This window comes from Canis lupus, chromosome 12 (genome assembly GCF_011100685.1).
Source record: "Canis lupus familiaris isolate Mischka breed German Shepherd chromosome 12, alternate assembly UU_Cfam_GSD_1.0, whole genome shotgun sequence".
In the NCBI taxonomy this organism is placed as follows: Eukaryota; Metazoa; Chordata; class Mammalia; order Carnivora; family Canidae; genus Canis; species Canis lupus.
In genome coordinates, this window is record NC_049233.1 from 48,631,085 (window position 1) to 48,647,997 (window position 16,913).

At 38.8% G+C, this 16,913-nt stretch overlaps 1 protein-coding gene across 2 annotated transcripts in view; it reads right to left on the reverse strand.

Moving 5' to 3' along the window:
• Positions 1-13,156: 13,156 nt before the first annotated feature.
• The window catches only part of GABRR1 (gamma-aminobutyric acid type A receptor subunit rho1), a 58,684-nt gene continuing 54,927 nt past the window's right edge, over positions 13,157-16,913 (reverse strand). For both annotated transcript variants that reach the window (XM_038553358.1, XM_038553359.1), the window contains 2 exons: positions 15,553-15,749; positions 13,157-14,715 (listed from right to left, as the gene is read on the reverse strand). In XM_038553358.1, coding sequence (XP_038409286.1) covers positions 14,422-14,715; positions 15,553-15,749 — 491 coding nt within the window. In that variant the 3' untranslated portion in view covers positions 13,157-14,421. The remainder of the gene's footprint in view (positions 14,716-15,552; positions 15,750-16,913) is intronic.

The window sequence follows — 16,913 nt, forward strand, 5'->3', positions numbered from 1 at the left end:
TTATGAAAAAAAATCTGATTATGTCTGTTTTGGTTTAGAGAATCTTTTCATTGATAATAAAGAGAGGTTTTTGACCAGAAGTGCTGTGGGAAACAACTGGAAACTCAGGTACAAAGCATAAGCTTCAGTTTTACCATTGGAAGGAAAATGAAAAAATTTTTTAATATAATTAACTCTGAGAAGTGGCATTAAAATGCTATTCCTAATTCCACATATCCGTAATAGGAAAAAATATAGACGGATAGGGTTAGACTCTTTCTGTGAAGTGTTTGTGTGGTATCCCAGTGTCTTCTGGGGGACTTAATGAGAAAGGAGTAATGTCTATTTGCTTTGAATATTAATGTCATAGACCTAGCAGCCCTATTCAGGCTTCTACTCAGAAGCCAGCCTGTCCAGCTTACCGAGTTTAGGGGACAGAATTCTAAACCTCCTTAAGCCGCACGCTATCTCCATACTATTTTGAAAGTATTTTAAAGATTTTCTTTTCTTTAAAAAAAAAAAATGTATATATATATATATTTTTTTTCTTTTCTTAGTGTGAATTTCTTGATAAAAGAATGTGAAAAATATCTGGTAAAGCAAATACTTTAAGCTGTGAATACAGTAAAGCTGTAGTATACTTTATTTTAAAGGGAGTCCTCAAATTTGAGTATATTCCAAAAATAGAAGGTGAAAGACCAGTGTTTGGCCTCTCTGTTACTAGCGGGTCATGTGGGACTCCTGGGCCTTGAGCTCCTCATTTGGAAAGTTAGATCACTTATCCTTATAGTCCTTTGAACCTCTAATTCCTGTCCTATCTGAAATTATTTAAAGTTGAAAAAAAGGGTAGAGAGTTAGTAGCTGAGGATTGCTTTTCTTCTATATCAAGGAACTACAAGCTGTGGCCTCACTTGGCAAGCACCCGATTTTATGTGGCTAGCAGGTACAAAATAATCTTTACATTTTTAAAGAATTGTAGAAAAAAATAGAGACCAAGACCAGATCATGCGACCAGTAAAACTTAAAATATTTACTATCTGGCCCTTTATTTAAAAAAAAAATTTTTTCCCATCTCTGTCCTATATTACTTTGATATTTTACATTATTTTTACCTTAATAGCATTTAATATAATTCATATTTTTAATCCCTTTTTATTTTTTATATACCAGTGAGTTAATTGAGCCACATCACAGTAAAAAATATCATTAAACACATACAATAAATGCTGGAATAAAAAATCTCATTCCAGAGGAATCAATTATCACTGATCTTCATGATGCCATTTGAATTTAAGAGACTACTTCCATTGTAATAAGCGATTTTCCTTTTAGAACTAAGCTCTTTTTATACTCTCATACTTCAGTGGCACTAAGTAACGGTGTTGGATTTCCATAAATGTTTATACTGGGATTAAATTACCATTGTTGGTTGATCCTCACAGGGTATAGTAAATCTCCAAAGATTTGGAAGATAAAGGAAGCACTAAATTACAGGTGACCAGTGTCACTCTTAGACAAGGAAGGGCTGTATTTAGCTCTTTATACCTAAAAGGTAATTGCTTATTTTTAGGATGTTAACAAATAGGACTTTGCAGAATTTATAATTTTGTATCCTGTTTTTGAGGAAAATTGTATCTTTGCTTTGAGGAAAGCTGACAGCCAAGTTTTTCTCCTAGAAATGGTTTGAAGGATGACACCTAATCCACTAGGTTATATATCTAGATATTGATGCAATATATCAATATGTCTGTATATTATTTGAAGCCAGTATCTTTTCAGTATGCTTTAATTTCCTTCAGGTACACTAAGACCTGACTCATGAGGGGAAGAAGGCCAACGTGACTTAGTGCAAAGTTAAAGATTATATGATTTTTTTTTAAGATTGACTTCATTTCTGACCTAAACTAGAGGTATAGGTGGACCTGCTTGAGGTGTCTTTGTTTTTACAGAAAATGCTTTTATTACATGCTTTTTAAAATGATCTTTTATCGTTTATACCCTGAACTGAAAGTCTTTTCCTCAAATATCAACTTTTGGCTATCTTTGTTAAATTAATAGACTTTAAAAAGCACAAGTCAAATTGATGATTTAAATATAATTACAGACTGAAAATATTTTCTCTTTAGTGACTTAATTTTAAAAGCAGGCCTGACAAACAGAACCTGAATAAAACAATTATGTGGTACTATTAATTACTGGATTGCACTATGCCATATAGTAAGACTGAGTATAGCTAATATTTAGCTTACCCTTTTCACACTGCTTTTCATTTTTAAATACTATCCATATTTTATGAACTACTCAGGAAATGTATCCTTTTAATTAGTGTAGCATTCAAAAGGGCTGAGGCATTTAGGATAAACTAGAACATTTTCACATGTTTATGAATACTTGTATAAACTGACAGTGTTTTGATTTCCCACAGTCTTTCAAAAGCCTGTTTATTGATATGTTGGTATTTTAGCTGTTATAATTTCAGTACTTGGGTTCAATGAACTTTTGTTGAGGACTGCCTGCTTCTAAGCTCAGGGTGGTAAGAAGAGTAAGCTTATGCCTGAAAATGCTTGTGGTTGGTGGTGAGTTCTCATAAGATTTGCTTGTGGTTGGTGGTGAGTTCTCATAAGATTTACTTCATCGGAACAACCCTGGTATTGGGGGAACATCTGAAAGCTGCTGTCTTGGAAATTTTTGAGGAAGTGTTTCTAAAATATTTTTAAATACCTGAGTCACGTCAGTTTGTTTGGATAGAATAAATTGATATTAAAAGTCTTTGTTAGGGCAGCCTGGGTGGCTCAGTGGTTTAGCGCTGCCTTCAGCCCAGAGCATGATCCTGGAGACCCAGGATCGAGTCCCACGTCGGGCTCCCTGCGTGGAGCCTGCTTCTCCCTCTGCCTGTGTCTCTGCCTCTCTCTCTCCTCTCTGTATATTCTCATGAATAAATAAATGAAATCCTAAAAAAAAAAAAAACAAAAGTCTTTGTTAAAAGAGTGATTGTCGGGCATCCTGGGTGGCTTGGCAGTTTAGCGCCGCCTTCCACCCAGGGCCTGATCCTGGAGACCGGGGATCGAGTCCCACGTCGGGCTCCCTGCGTAGAGCCTGCTTCTCCCTCTGCCTGTGTCTCTACCTCTCTTTCTCTCTGTCTCTCATGAATAAATAAATAAAATCTTAAAAAAAAAATGATTGTCTAATACTCTTTTTTAAAAAAAATATTCTGATAGTTGTGTTTTATACATTTCTTTCTTTTTATGTAAAGCGTCTTTTTAGTCTTCTGGGAAATGCCCTACATAGCATATAAACCTTCAAACTATCAAAAAACATTTTCATTTTAAAATAAGTCAGTTATTCTTGTGCTGACTGGCAACTCTTTATAATGCTATAAGGTATGATAAACTACTTCTTTATCTTTTTAACATACTTCAGGCATTGAACCTCAGTTCAATGATAGAACTGAGGATGATGCATTTTGATATGTATGAAGTTAATATTTTCAAGTAAGCAATCTCTACTACCATCAGGTGATAGTAGTTTTTGTAATGTTTTAATATGTACATATTAAAATGTATATGAGGGTAGCCCAGGTGGCTCAGTGGTTTAGCGCCATCTTCAGCCCAGGGCGTTATCCTGGAGACCTGGGATCGAGTCCCACTTCAGGTTCCCTGCATGGAGCCTGCTTCTTCCTCTGCCTGTGTCTGTGCCTCTGTGTGTGTCTGTGTCTCTCTCTCTCTCTCTGTGTCTCTCATGAATAAATAAATAAAATCTTAAAAAAATGTATATGAAAACCTGAAATGGTAATAAATGTTTAATAGTTGTCTTGGGGTTTTTTTCAATGTATACACAGAGCTAGAAAAATACATGAAGCTAAAGTTTCTCAAATATGTTGATATATTATTCTCTTATTAATTCATCAATTTTACAGATGATGGTGTGCTTTTAAACTATAAATGTCGGAGCACCTGGCAGACTCAGTCAGTAGAGCATGGGGCTCTTAATCTCGGGGCTGTGAGTTCAAGCCCCATGTGTGGTGTGGAGTTTACCTAAAAAACTAAAGAAAAATAAGTCATATTATTCATATAATGAAGGATTTTTTTAAGTTGTGTTGTTTAAAAATGAATGTTTTACTAGTCTCCAAAGCTGAAAAATGCCAATGTAATTTGTACATGGTAAGAGATACATAATTATAATATTGAATTTTCTATAAAAAGGATTTTCAACTTTAATACAGAATAATTCGATGTAATTACTAAAATGCAGTGGAACAGGTTTTTAGTTTCTTATCAATGACTGAAGAATAAGTGCCTCATACAAAAGAAAAATTACTAGTGTCTTCATCTGAGAAAAATTCAAACTGGCTTTCAAAATAAGAGTCCAATCCTTTTTCCTAGTGATGGAAATGTAAGACTAGCTTTTGTTAGTTCAGTGGATCAAAGTATCCAATCACCTTAAAAAATAAACCTCAGAAATATAAAATAGAAATATAAGGCCCAGGTCTTAAATATACAAGAATCTTGTTTAGGTCAAAGCCTAAGTAGACCTTGTGCCAGGGAGTGAACAGTAACATTAGAATTTGAACATCTATCATTTGTCTAATGCAGTATTTTGTTGAGCTCTAGAGAATGGAAAGTGGTTCAAAAACTTCATGTTTTCCCATTTGAGCTTAGTTTATTCGAGAAATAACAAACCTTCTAAATCCAAACATTGTTAACTGCCTGTAAATGGTACAGGTTCAGGATTAATGATGACTTCATTGCGTGCCCTGTCATCTCACTTGACACATTTCTCACAGGAAGGTCATGTGTTGTGGGAGGAGAATCATACGTCCCTAGTCACAAAAACCTATCTAGATGGGTTGCGTGTTAAGAGAAGGTTCCATGTTAAAAAAAAATGTATATATACATATATGTATATGAAAAGCTTGTGATAGAAAATCCCAGGCAGAGAGAGATTGCAACCATGGTTCTCTTAGGTTTTTATCAGATTTTAGTCCGTGTTCTAGTCTCTGATGTTGCCATTACCATGAGTATACTATGAGGGCACACACATGAATTGTGACTTTGCACAATGTCAGCTTTATATAATCATAAAGCAAAGTTAATCATAATTCTAAAGCAGATTCAGGACTCCAAACTCAATGACCTTTTACCATGTGACTAACTTGACTTCTTACACGGCACACAGCAGAATGTAAGACAAGACACACAACAAACAAGATAACAGAAGAGGGTAGGAAACAAGTCAGTCTGTGGGTGCAGTTGAGGTTGAGAATAAGATCTCCCTCTGGTCGGGGTCAGCTTGGCACATACTGCTTATTAAGCTCAAGCAGTAAAGTCTCTCAGTTCTGTTTAGAGATAAATCTGGCAGAGCCTTCAGTGGCAGCTGCCTTTTAGTAGACCTAGAAAGGTCATGTCTGAAGAGTGACAGTTTGTTGAAAAAATCCTTTCCTTTTCCAAAGAACTTTAATTGGTCTTGGGCCCCTGCTTCTGTTACTAGTCCTGGGGTGTTAGCTGATGCTGGTCCTGACTATATCCAGTGGCTCTAATACCCCCCGACCTTTCTTTGTAGGCTCCACTCTCAGCTTGGAGCCCAACGTAGGGCTTGAACTCATGACCCCGAGATCAAGGCCTGAGCTAAGATCTAGAGCCGGAAACTTAATCCAACTGAGCCACCCAGGCACCCCACTATAGTACCCTTAACTGCTTGCATCATTGCTTAACACAGGCCCCTATTTGAAACAGGCTCCAGCTTGACCTGAGTGACTCCATCTTTCTCTCTACATATACCCTTCTACCCTCTGCCACTTACTAAGTTCTCCTCGCCTTAAAAAAGAAATGATTTCTTTTTTCCATTGATCCAAGATTGGACAAAAATTTGGGGAATCAAAAGGAAAAATAAAAGCTTAGAAATGAATTAATTCACAAAGCACAAATTTTTTATTAGATGACAAGAACATAATTTCACTAACAAGACTTGTTTCCTGTGCTCAACTTGATTTGTCACAACTGTATTAATTATCTTTTAATATATAACCTGACCTATGCATTCCCACTGCCAGGGAAATCTACTTTCTGCATACTCAAAACCATCTCCTTTGTGTTGAACCAGTTGCTGAAATTTTTGTTTTTTGTTGTATTTGTTTTGTTTCTTGTTTCATTTATTTTAATTTTAAGATTTTATTTATTTACTCATGACAGACAGAGAGAGAGAGAGAGGCAGAGACACAGGAGAGGGAGAAGCAGGCTCCATGCAGGGAGCTCAACGTGGAACTCGATCCCAGATCTCCGGGATCAGGCCCTGGGCTGAAGGCAACACTATACCGCTGAGCCACCCCGGCTGCCCTGTTTCTTGTTTTAATAGTCTGAAAGATCCCTCTAGATTTGGGCTCATTTGCAGACAGCCATCACTGAGCTCAAGGTAGGCTCAGGAGGAAAAATTTTAATCTGATTCTGGTTGCTAATTCCTTTCCTGCCTCCTAATGAGCCAGTTTACACTCTTTCAGCTCTCAAGAGGTCTATACAAACTGACATGGAATTCTGATATGAGTGAGGAGGCACTTGAATTAGCTCTCCTGGGAATTTAGAATGGGATGGGAGTGTCACTTAGATGATGATAAGCCTAGAATTTTAAAGACATATCTGGAGCTGAATGTCATGTATTTGCAGTGGACAATCTTAATAGCCAGTACAACAGTCACCCAGAAAAATAAGAAAGGTACCATGCTGCTTAAAAAGAAAAGCTGTCTGAAATCTTTCCAGTGTTCATCAGGCCCCACTGTACTTCTATTTACTTTTATATGTGAGATTCCCCTATATTCTTCTAAATCTTTCTTAAGCAAATATGAGTGGGTTGCTGTTCCATCTTCTCAAATACCACTAAGATATAGTTTAATCCCATTTGTGATTTCTACAGTCGGAGAAAGCTAGTAGCCTAGAATCACACTACTGTGACATAATAAGGAATATCAGTCTCAAATCAACATCTATTCCAACATTCATTGTTAACGTAAGGAGATAGAATAGAGCATGACACGAATATATATCTAAGAGTATTCATTACAGTATTTCTTTTTACCCAATATTAAGGGGAAGATTGCCTTGTATATTTAAAATATAGGATGATTTTTTTTTGTTTTTGTTTTTTTTTATTTTTTATTTTTTTATTTTTTATTGGTGTTCAATTTACTAACATACAGAATAACCCCCAGTGCCCGTCACCCATTCACTCCCACCCCCCGCCCTCCTCCCCTTCCAACACCCCTAGTTCGTTTCCCAGAGTTAGCAGTCTTTACGTTCTGTCTCCCTTTCTGATATTTCCCACACATTTCTTCCCCCTATAGGATGATTTTAATGGCTGCAGAATATAAGGAGTTCTTAGTAGGAAAATGGTCATGCTATGTTTTGGAAAAGAACCAAAATCAATTTGTATATAAAATATGATGGCAACTATATAAAAATATACAGAAAAAAGTAATACTAGTTGCCTCTGCTTAATAGGATTATGAATTTTTTCTGTTTTTTATAACTTGATGAGGTTTACAAATTATTCCCGCCCCCCCCCCCCCCCCCAAGGAAATTTACCTCCCAAAAATGCACTTAGATCCCAGGTAACTGAGACTCCCTTAGAATTTAAAAAAAAAAAAAAAAATATTTAAACTCAGTTGAGCTTTGTGGTGGAGAAATATTTTTTGAAGATTCCAGGACAAACTTTTTTTTTAAGATTTTATTTACTTATTCATGAGAAACACACACAGAGAGAGAGGCAGAGATGCAGGCAGAGGGAGGAGTAGGTTCCATGCAGGGAGCCCAAAGTGGGACTCAATCTTGGGACTCTGGGATCACACCCTGAGCCGAAGGCAGACGCTCAACCACTGAGCCACCCAGACATCCCCAGGAAAAACATTTCTTACTATTTTGTAGAGGCATTTATTGTTGTTTTTTTTAAGCTGGATTTGGTGCTTGAGGGCTGTACACTTTTGAGGGGGTGGCAGTTACTGGACCAATGTGTTTGAGATCAACAAATCAGCTATAGCTCTTAACACAGTGCTTAGCACCTATAGTAAGCCCTCAATATTGAGTTGTTGAGTGTATAAATGCAATTCTTTGATCAGTTCTTCTAGAATGATAGTCAAAGATGTGTGGTTATGTGAACCTAGTTCAGAGCTTTGCTAACTTGAATGTACATATAAATTGTGGAGGCTGCTTTTAGGCCATAGGCTTGAGTAATAGAATCCTGAACAAGACAAAAGAATCCACAGGAACCACTGAGCTGAATACAAGGAGGCTCTTGAAGTGATTCACCTCAAAATACCCATAGACCCTAACTGACCAATGGACTACATAGAACCAGTCAGAGACCCAGGTGCAGTTCCTAAAATTACCATATGTCCCCATACTCTCTTATCCTGCCCTATAACTGTGGTGCCTCACCACTGTCTTGTGACAGACAATCTCCTTTACTCTCCTGCCAACTACTGTCCTGCAGTGCAATCAATAAACTTCTCTTTTGTTCCGCCTTGGGTGCATTCTTTCACTGCCTAGGCTGCCTGGCACCCCCACATGATCACCTAAGAGATCTTGTTAAAATATGGTTCTAATTGAGAAGGTGGAAGGCAAGTACTGAGATTCTGCTTTCTTAACACATTTTTAGATAATGTCAACACTGCTCTGGGGATATCTGAGTCGCAAGAACATATTGTATTTTTATCCCAATTAAAAATAGTTACAGTGAATACCCCGATATGGAAATCCAACTTGAGGAATGCCATGATACTTAAACTGTGTGATGGAACAGTATTACAAAATGGGAAAGCAGTTGTAAAGCCGAACCTTAAATCTTTAGTTTTTAGGTAAATCCACCATATTTGAGCACAATTATGCCATATTTCATAACTAAAGACAATTTTGCAAAGATTGTTAACTTTTGAAATGGCAAAGCCAGTAACTATGCAGCCAGGTTCATATTAAGTTGTAGTCATGGTATTTCGGGGGGAAGCCGGAACATTAAAATTGATTTTCATATAAGAATAGTTGTGTGCAGATGTATAACATGAGAAAATGTGCCACTTTTCAGAGAAGATTGAGAGACTTTCAGAGATCATTTTTTTTGTTCTCTAATCGTGCTTGAACTATTTTTCTAAGCATATCATTAAACTGGCCATACTAACATTGATTGCTTTCTGAAAGAAGATCTAAAAGGAAGAAACTTACTGGAAAATTACAAGTGCAGTCCTATTAAAACGTGCCTGAATGCAATTTAAAACTTGGCCTTTGCACACAAGAAATCTTGCTATTGTGGCCAGTGAAATTTCCTAAAGCAACTTCCGTGTCTCTTCATTCAAATAATTCCATTGACCTCTCAGTCTACAAAAATCTCCATTTCCTTGGAATATATCATTTTCGGGGACAATGTTTTAGAATTTCATTCATCTAGATGTAATTAGATTAAAATTAAGATTATATTTAATATTTGGTGCCAGAACCTGTCTTCTTGCTCCAGTGGGTTTTCCCCAATGTTAATACTACTCTTTGAAATGTCAATTACATTTTTAAGCCAGGGAAATGGTGAGGATTTGGGGAGTATTTACTTTTTGCATTTCTTTATACATCGTGTTTCCCTGTCTCCAGTTGTCAGAATAAATGAGAGCTATAAAAAATTGAGCTTTTATTTATTTTTTTTTTCTTAATGTTTTTTTTATTTTTTTATTTATTTATGACAGTCACAGAGAGAGAGAGAGAGAGAGAGGCAGAGACACAGGCAGAGGGAGAAGCAGGCTCCATGCACCAGGAGCCCGATGTGGGATTCGATCCCGGGTCTCCAGGATCGCGCCCTGGGCCAAAGGCAGGCGCCAAACCGCTGCGCCACCCAGGGATCCCCAAAATTGAGCTTTTATATACTGGAGGATCAGATATGTATAGGAGGGTTCAATCTACTCAATGCCAAAGCTACTATCAAATTTATCTGACAAATCAAACTGTCAAACCCTGTAGAAACCAAAAAGAGATTGAATTTTATCTTGCAGTCATTAGGGTTGTATTCAACTTTCATTTGGCCTGAAAATTGTTGTTTTTTTCCCCCCTACTAATTAGATATTAAGTTTTCATCAAGAGTTCATTTTTTTCTTTTCCTTCCCTGACTTCTTAGTCTGTCTCTTTGTATGAGTTCTTTAGTGAGTTATCACAAAACGAAAGGTTTCTGAGTTTGAAACTTGGGAATCTTTCATACAAATACACTACGTGAAAGTGATGTGGAGAGACACCTGGGTGGCTCAGTGGTTGAGCCTCTGCCTTGCAGTCCTGGGATTGAGTCCCACTCTTCGGCTCCCGGCAGGGAGCCTGCTTCTCCCTCTGCCTATGTCTCTACCTCTCTCTCTGTGTGTCTCTCATGAATAAATAAATAAAATCTTAAAAAAAAAGAAAAAGGAAAAGTGATGTGGAGAACAAAGGCAAAAGAAATGTAAAAAAAAATTAAACTTCCTTACAACTTACAGCCCATTGACAAGTACTTGGGACAGGCAAGGTAGCCTTCTTCAAGGAGCTCAACTGCTTCAGTGTTAATACTCTGCTAGAAGCAAAAGGCAACTTTTGCTTGACATTAGCCAGACCTCTAGGATCCTGTAAATCTTCTTTGACATATGAAAAACCCTTTGTAAACTTCCTTTATCTGTACTTTCCTCTCCCCCCTGCCCCTAAAATATATGTTAGCAATCATCCTTGAAACAGATGGCCCACTGATGCACATCTGGAGGGTCTCATGACTAAGGCTTTACTAGACAGTAGTAAACAACTGAATCCTAACAGTTGGCCCTTCAAGGTCTTGGAAACCTTGCTTCCAAAATTTTTTTTTTTTTCACAGAGACACAGAGAGAGAGAGAGAGGCAGAGACACAGGCAGAGGGAGAAGCAGGCTCCATGCAGAGAGGCCCGATGTGGGACTCTATCCAGGGTCTCCAGGATCACGCCCTGGGCTGCAGGCGGCGCTAAACCGCTGAGCCACCGGGGCTGCCCGCTTCCAAATTCTTTAGAGACTTACACTATCTCTAACCCCTTCGCAATCTGAAAATAGATCATCAGTCACCTCTCACAACCCCACCACAGCTCTTTCTGGCCACAGGTCCTGTCCCCATGATTTAATAAAACTACCTTATTTGCACTCTAAAAACAAAAATTAAAAAAAAAAACAACATCTTTTTTTTTGCACCGAAGACATCTCAAGAATTCTTTCTTGACCATTTGCCAGACCCAATGTGCTACATCAAAAGTACTTGTTTGTGGGGCACCTGGGTGGCTCAGTTGGTTAAGCATCCAACTCTGATTTCAGCTAAGGTCTTGATCTCAGGATTGAGTTCAAGCCCCACGGTGGGCTCCGCACCCAGTGGTACTTTTGAAAAAAATACTTGTTTATAACACTGGGTTTTACAAATGTGAGGTTTCACTGTTACTAACAAGCCATTATTTTATTCTAAAATCTAGCATCCTACTCTTCTCTATAAAATGTGAATTATGAAAAAAACTAATAAATATTGCTTAGGAATATATAATACAGAAAGAGAATATTGCCACTAAGGAAAAGCTGGTCTAACCCCAGTTCCTTCCTGGTTAACACTCTGCACAGTTTTATGATGTCCACATTGTAACATAAAAATGATAAGAAACTTTAAAATCCTGAACTACCAGAGAATAAATTATGTTTGATATAGTTCAAATCAACAGTATTTTACAGTATTTTGACTCTTTTTTTTTTTTTTTAGTATTTTGACTCTTTAAAAATTATTCGATATGGGCGTATGATGATACCTGCCTCTTAACCAGGCAATATTGTTAACCAAATCTTCCTATTCTCTAGTCATGCCAGCAAAAGTTTATTAAGTACTATAGACACCCACATGCATGATGAGGTTCTCTCCAAAATTATCCATCAGAAAGAGGGAGTTGCTTTATATTTGGGTCTTTACAAAGTTGTATTAGAGTTCTGTCTCAAACACAGCTTTGACAGCGAGGTACAGCCTTGAGAAAACATTAGCATGGAAATCACTTCCATCAATGCTAGTTTGAAATGCTTGAAGAGGTCACCTGAGAGAATTGCTTTAAGGTGGCAAAGAAATTGAACATAAATTTAATCACTTTTTCTTCCTAACTACCAGTGTGGCTATCAGTGTAAACTTTAAAAAGTAATACCGTATGTGATTACATTATAAAGATCAATAGCAAACATCTATAGGATGTACTATTATGCTAATGAATAATTCCCGTGGACATCTGTTCTGGACGGAATTGTGCCTCCTTCCTGCCCCCCAATTTATATGTTGAAGTCTTCATTCCCATTGTGATTTATTTGGAGATAGAGCTTTTCAAGAGGTGATTGAGGTTAAATGAGATCATAAGGGTGGAGTTCTAATCCAATATGACTAGTGTCCTTATAGAAAAGGAAGAGACACCAGGGTTGTGTGGGTTCAGAGAAAAAGGTGGCGCTAGGAGACACAGAAAGAAGGTGGACTTCTGCAAACCAAGGCGGGAGACCTCAGGAGAAACCAAACTTGCCAACACCTTGATCTTGGCCTTCCAGCCTCCAGAACTAAAATAAGATAAATTTTTGTTGTTTAAGCCACCTACTGTGGCAGCCTGAGCAGACTAGACTAATACAGCATCCCATGTGAGTTTCCCAAACAAGGCAGTTGGAAATTCAGATGATGTGCCCTGGAAACCTTGCTAGGTGACTCTGAAGTGGCCCAAGTCATGAGGAAGAAGTGAATGGCAAGGATATTGGCAAAGAGTTTGATTGAAATTCCTTCATAAAATAAGCATGAAAAAAGTAATGTTTAAAAAAAATTTAATATTAAAAACTAATGTTTAACAATTTCTTCTATATCCCTCTAAGTATCTTCTTGAATTTGCCAAAAAACTTTTTGTTTTCATGAGCCTTTATTGAGGGAAATGGGAGACTACCTTGTAATTAGGATTTGTGCGGGAACCCTGGGTGGTGCAGCAGTTTGGCGCCTGCCTTTGGCCCAGGGCGCGATCCTGGAGACCCGGGATCGAATCCCACGTTGGGCTCCCGATGCATGGAGCCTGCTTCTCCCTCTGCCTGTGTCTCTGCGCCTCTCTCTCTCTCTCTCTCTCTCTCTCTCTGTGACTATCATAAATAAATAAAAGTTAAATTAAAAAAAAAAAAGGATTTGTGCAAATATGGTTTTATTTTCATATGAGAATGTAGTTCTCATATGAAGAAATATGATGTTATTTAGTATGGGTGCTCAATCCAATTAACTTTGGAAAGAAAAAGACATCATTGTGTATAGAATTCACTTTATTAAAGTGAGTTTCAAACAAATGCTGTTTGGATGAGTTTGGTGGGGGTTGTTCCTGTAGATATATAGTATTAATAACTTCTCAATTTTTAAATAATACATCAAATTAGGACCCTCTCATTTCTCCCTTGTCCTGGCAGGAGGTGGCCATTGTTTTCTGGTTCACAGAAAATGCTGGCATTCACTAAGCGTAATTGGAGATCTTCAGTGATGTCTTCCCATTTCTTTTTCTTTCTGTTCTTTTTTTTTTCAGAAACCACGTGAGCATTTTCATCCCAGTGGGTTACAGGTTGCCCCTAATTATGCATTTTCTTAAAATGTTTATGCAGAAAACGGTCTATTCCCAAGTTCCTCAGTAAAAATATCACACTACTGAGAAAGGACTTCACTTTGAACTAGGACATACTCCAAGGTGGAGCTCCATGAAACAGTGATTATGAAACAGGAAGCACTGAAACACAGGTTTTCTAGGCTAGTTATCTCTATGACAGAACTGACTGTGTGCATAGAACCTCTCAGTTTCCCTACCAGGGAAATTCCCCCCAAGTCAGAAGCCATTGCACCAATCTAAAGAGCTTTGCTTCTGAAAGAGGTGAAACCTTATGAGCCATAAGACGAATAAAAATAGGAGTATTATTATTGCCTTGTATTAAAATAAACATGAGGAGACACATTGAAAAATAGGGAATAGACTATGAAGTGAAGCATAAATTTTGGTCAAAGTGGGGATTTAGGTGCATGTATATGCCATGCAAGTGAACTCTAGGTGCTTCCCAATTCCACCAAGTCCAGAGAATACAAGGACATAGGGGGTCATTCCTGTGAATAAGCACCTAGGCTCTAAAAGAGGTTGAACTACAATGTGTCCACAACACTGGCGGTGTGCTTTTCCAAGGCATCCTGGTTAACAACTATCACCAGTTGCTACGGATGTCCTATTCCTGCAGCACCGAGTAGAATGCTGTGGATATAAGAGGTGGTTAGTAAGTACAAATTAAACCATAAATGTCTTGTCAATGTCTTGGAAAGACAGAGAAAGGTAGGTAGTGGGAACTTTAATTTCATCATTACCTTAAATTACTTTCATCATACAGGTACATCTGTGGTACAGACAGAAGAATGAGAAATGTATAGAGTTACAGGCATTTATGAGAAAATAGACCAGTATATCAAATTGAATAAAATATATGCTGCTGGAAAAATTATCCTGGAGTATTTATCAATAGCATGGGTGTCAATCCTCATGCTCACGTAGCTGCTCCTCTGACTTTTTCTCTGGGGAGAGCTCCTTTCCGAGGCCAAGGTCAGCTGTACCATCATCTTGTCCGGCTTCTCTCCATTCTCTGGGGTGTAGTTGCCCAGGTCATTTACCTCCCCATCGCTGTAGCTGCCATCCAACATGACCCCGCGTGGCTGGGGCATTCCACAGGTGCAGGGAAGCTGCAAACACAGCAAACAGACACTGGGATGTGAGCTCAGCTTCATCTCTCAGAAGAAACTGCATGGTGGCCCAGATTGCCTTTTCTAGTTTCTTTTAGTCCCAGTTAGGGACAGGGTATGGGAAAACAATGGTGTTGGCACCATAGACGTTCTAAAAAAGCAGGTGCCCATTTTTGTTCCAAATCTCCAAAGCAACTTTTGTATCAGAGACTAACTTGAATGTTCATGATCAAATAATGGTCTGTTCTCCATGAGATCATAAACTGATATAAGCCCTGATAAAAATGTTTTCAGATAACATTACGTGTGTGTGTGTGTGTGTGTGTGTGTGTGTGTGTGTGTGGTGTGATGGGGTGGGGTTTGAAAGGTGTAGCATTGTGGAGACAGCTTACTCCTATTTAGTATTAGTTTTCTGGAGTTTTCCTTTCACATATGAAAGGAGAATTCCTAGAATGAAAGATGGGCCACCCTGGAAGTTTTTGTTATTACGCCTCTGTGTCCACAAATAATTGTTCCAGCATGTTGAATTGTCATCTATTTTTAGCACTGAACAATCAACACCACCACGAATACAGAGACTCTGTTTTAGTTAACTTGGCTTAGCTGCCAGTATATGGTAGGTGCTACATAAATATTTGAATGAATGAGTGATATAGTCCAGTGTAAATTTCACACTGTTTTAACATACTATTTGGTTTGCTCTTCATACCAACTGGTGAAGGAGGTGGAGGAGAGGGTGTCACCAGCCCAACTTATAGAGAAGGTCTGACCTGCCCGTGGTCCAGAGCTGGACCAGGCTCTACCCCTGAGCAGACACTTTACTCATGGTAAGGTCACCTTGTCCCGCAGCTTCCGCTCCTTGCGCTCCTGCACGGTGGTCAGGTAGTTGACGGCCGCGTACTCCAGCACCGAGAGGAACACGAACACGAAGCTGACCCACAGGTAGATGTCCACCGCCTTGATGTAGGAGACGCGGGGCATGGAGGCGTTCACGCCCGTGATGATGGTGGACATGGTCAGCACCGTGGTGATACCTGCAAACAGAGTGAGAAATAAGCCCAAGTTTGTCTTTCACCAAACACCCTGGGTGGCTTTGTGTCTCTGATCTTTGTCCCTTCTGGTCCTCCGGCCTAGAATATCTCCATCCCTGCCCCTCTGTCTAGCAAACACCTACTCATCTTTCAAGACCTAGCTTTTATTTATTTTTTTAAGACCTAGCTTTTTTTTTTTTTTTTAATTTTTCTTTATTTATGATAGTCACACACAGAGAGAGAGAGAGAGAGGCAGAGACACAGGCAGAGGGAGAAGCAGGCTCCATGAATCGGGAGCCTGACGTGGGATTCGATCCCGGGTCTCCAGGATCGCGCCCTGGGCCAAAGGCAGGCGCCAAACTGCTGCGCCACCCAGGGATCCCAAGACCTAGCTTTTATAAAGCTTCTCCTGTTCCTCCACCCCTCATGCTCACCCTTCCTCCTCCACATACTCGCATATTCATTAGGACACCTGTATCACTTTGTCCTTCTATAGGGAGCCCACCCTAGACTGTTTGACAGCAAGACATTTATTTCCATTCAGTTGGTTAAAACAGAGATTGTATAGGGGCTCCAGGCTGGCTCAGTCAGTGGAACACGCACTCTTGATTTTGGGGTTGTGAGTTCTGGCCCCACATTGGATGTAGAGATTACTTAAAAAAATAAAATCTTGGGCAGCCCTGGTGGCTCAGCGGTTTAGCGCCACCTTCAGCCCAGGGCGTGATCCTGGAGTCTCCGGATCAAGTCCCACAATAGGCTCCCTGCTTGGAGCCTGCTTCTCCCTCTGCCTGTGTCTCTGCCTCTCTCTCTCTCTCTGTCTCTCATGAATAAATAAATAAAATATTTTTAAAAATAAAAATAAAATCTTAAAAAATAATAAGTAAATAATAAAACAGAGATGATATATACAAGGAGGTAGATAAGTGTATCTTGTAACTACTTCTCCAAAAAGGGGGAAAAGTGCGCAAGGTATATTTCAGTACTTGTGTCCTTGTTGCTGGGGTAGAACCTCACAGTCCTGGGCCTATACTATCAACTGTGCTGGACCTCGCTGCCCATTGCCCTCTCAACAACATTGACTTGAGGACTCAGAGATCAATTTTACAAAGAATGATGTTAACCTCATTCAGGGGGGGTTAGATTTTTGAAACTGGAATGTTTGTTTAT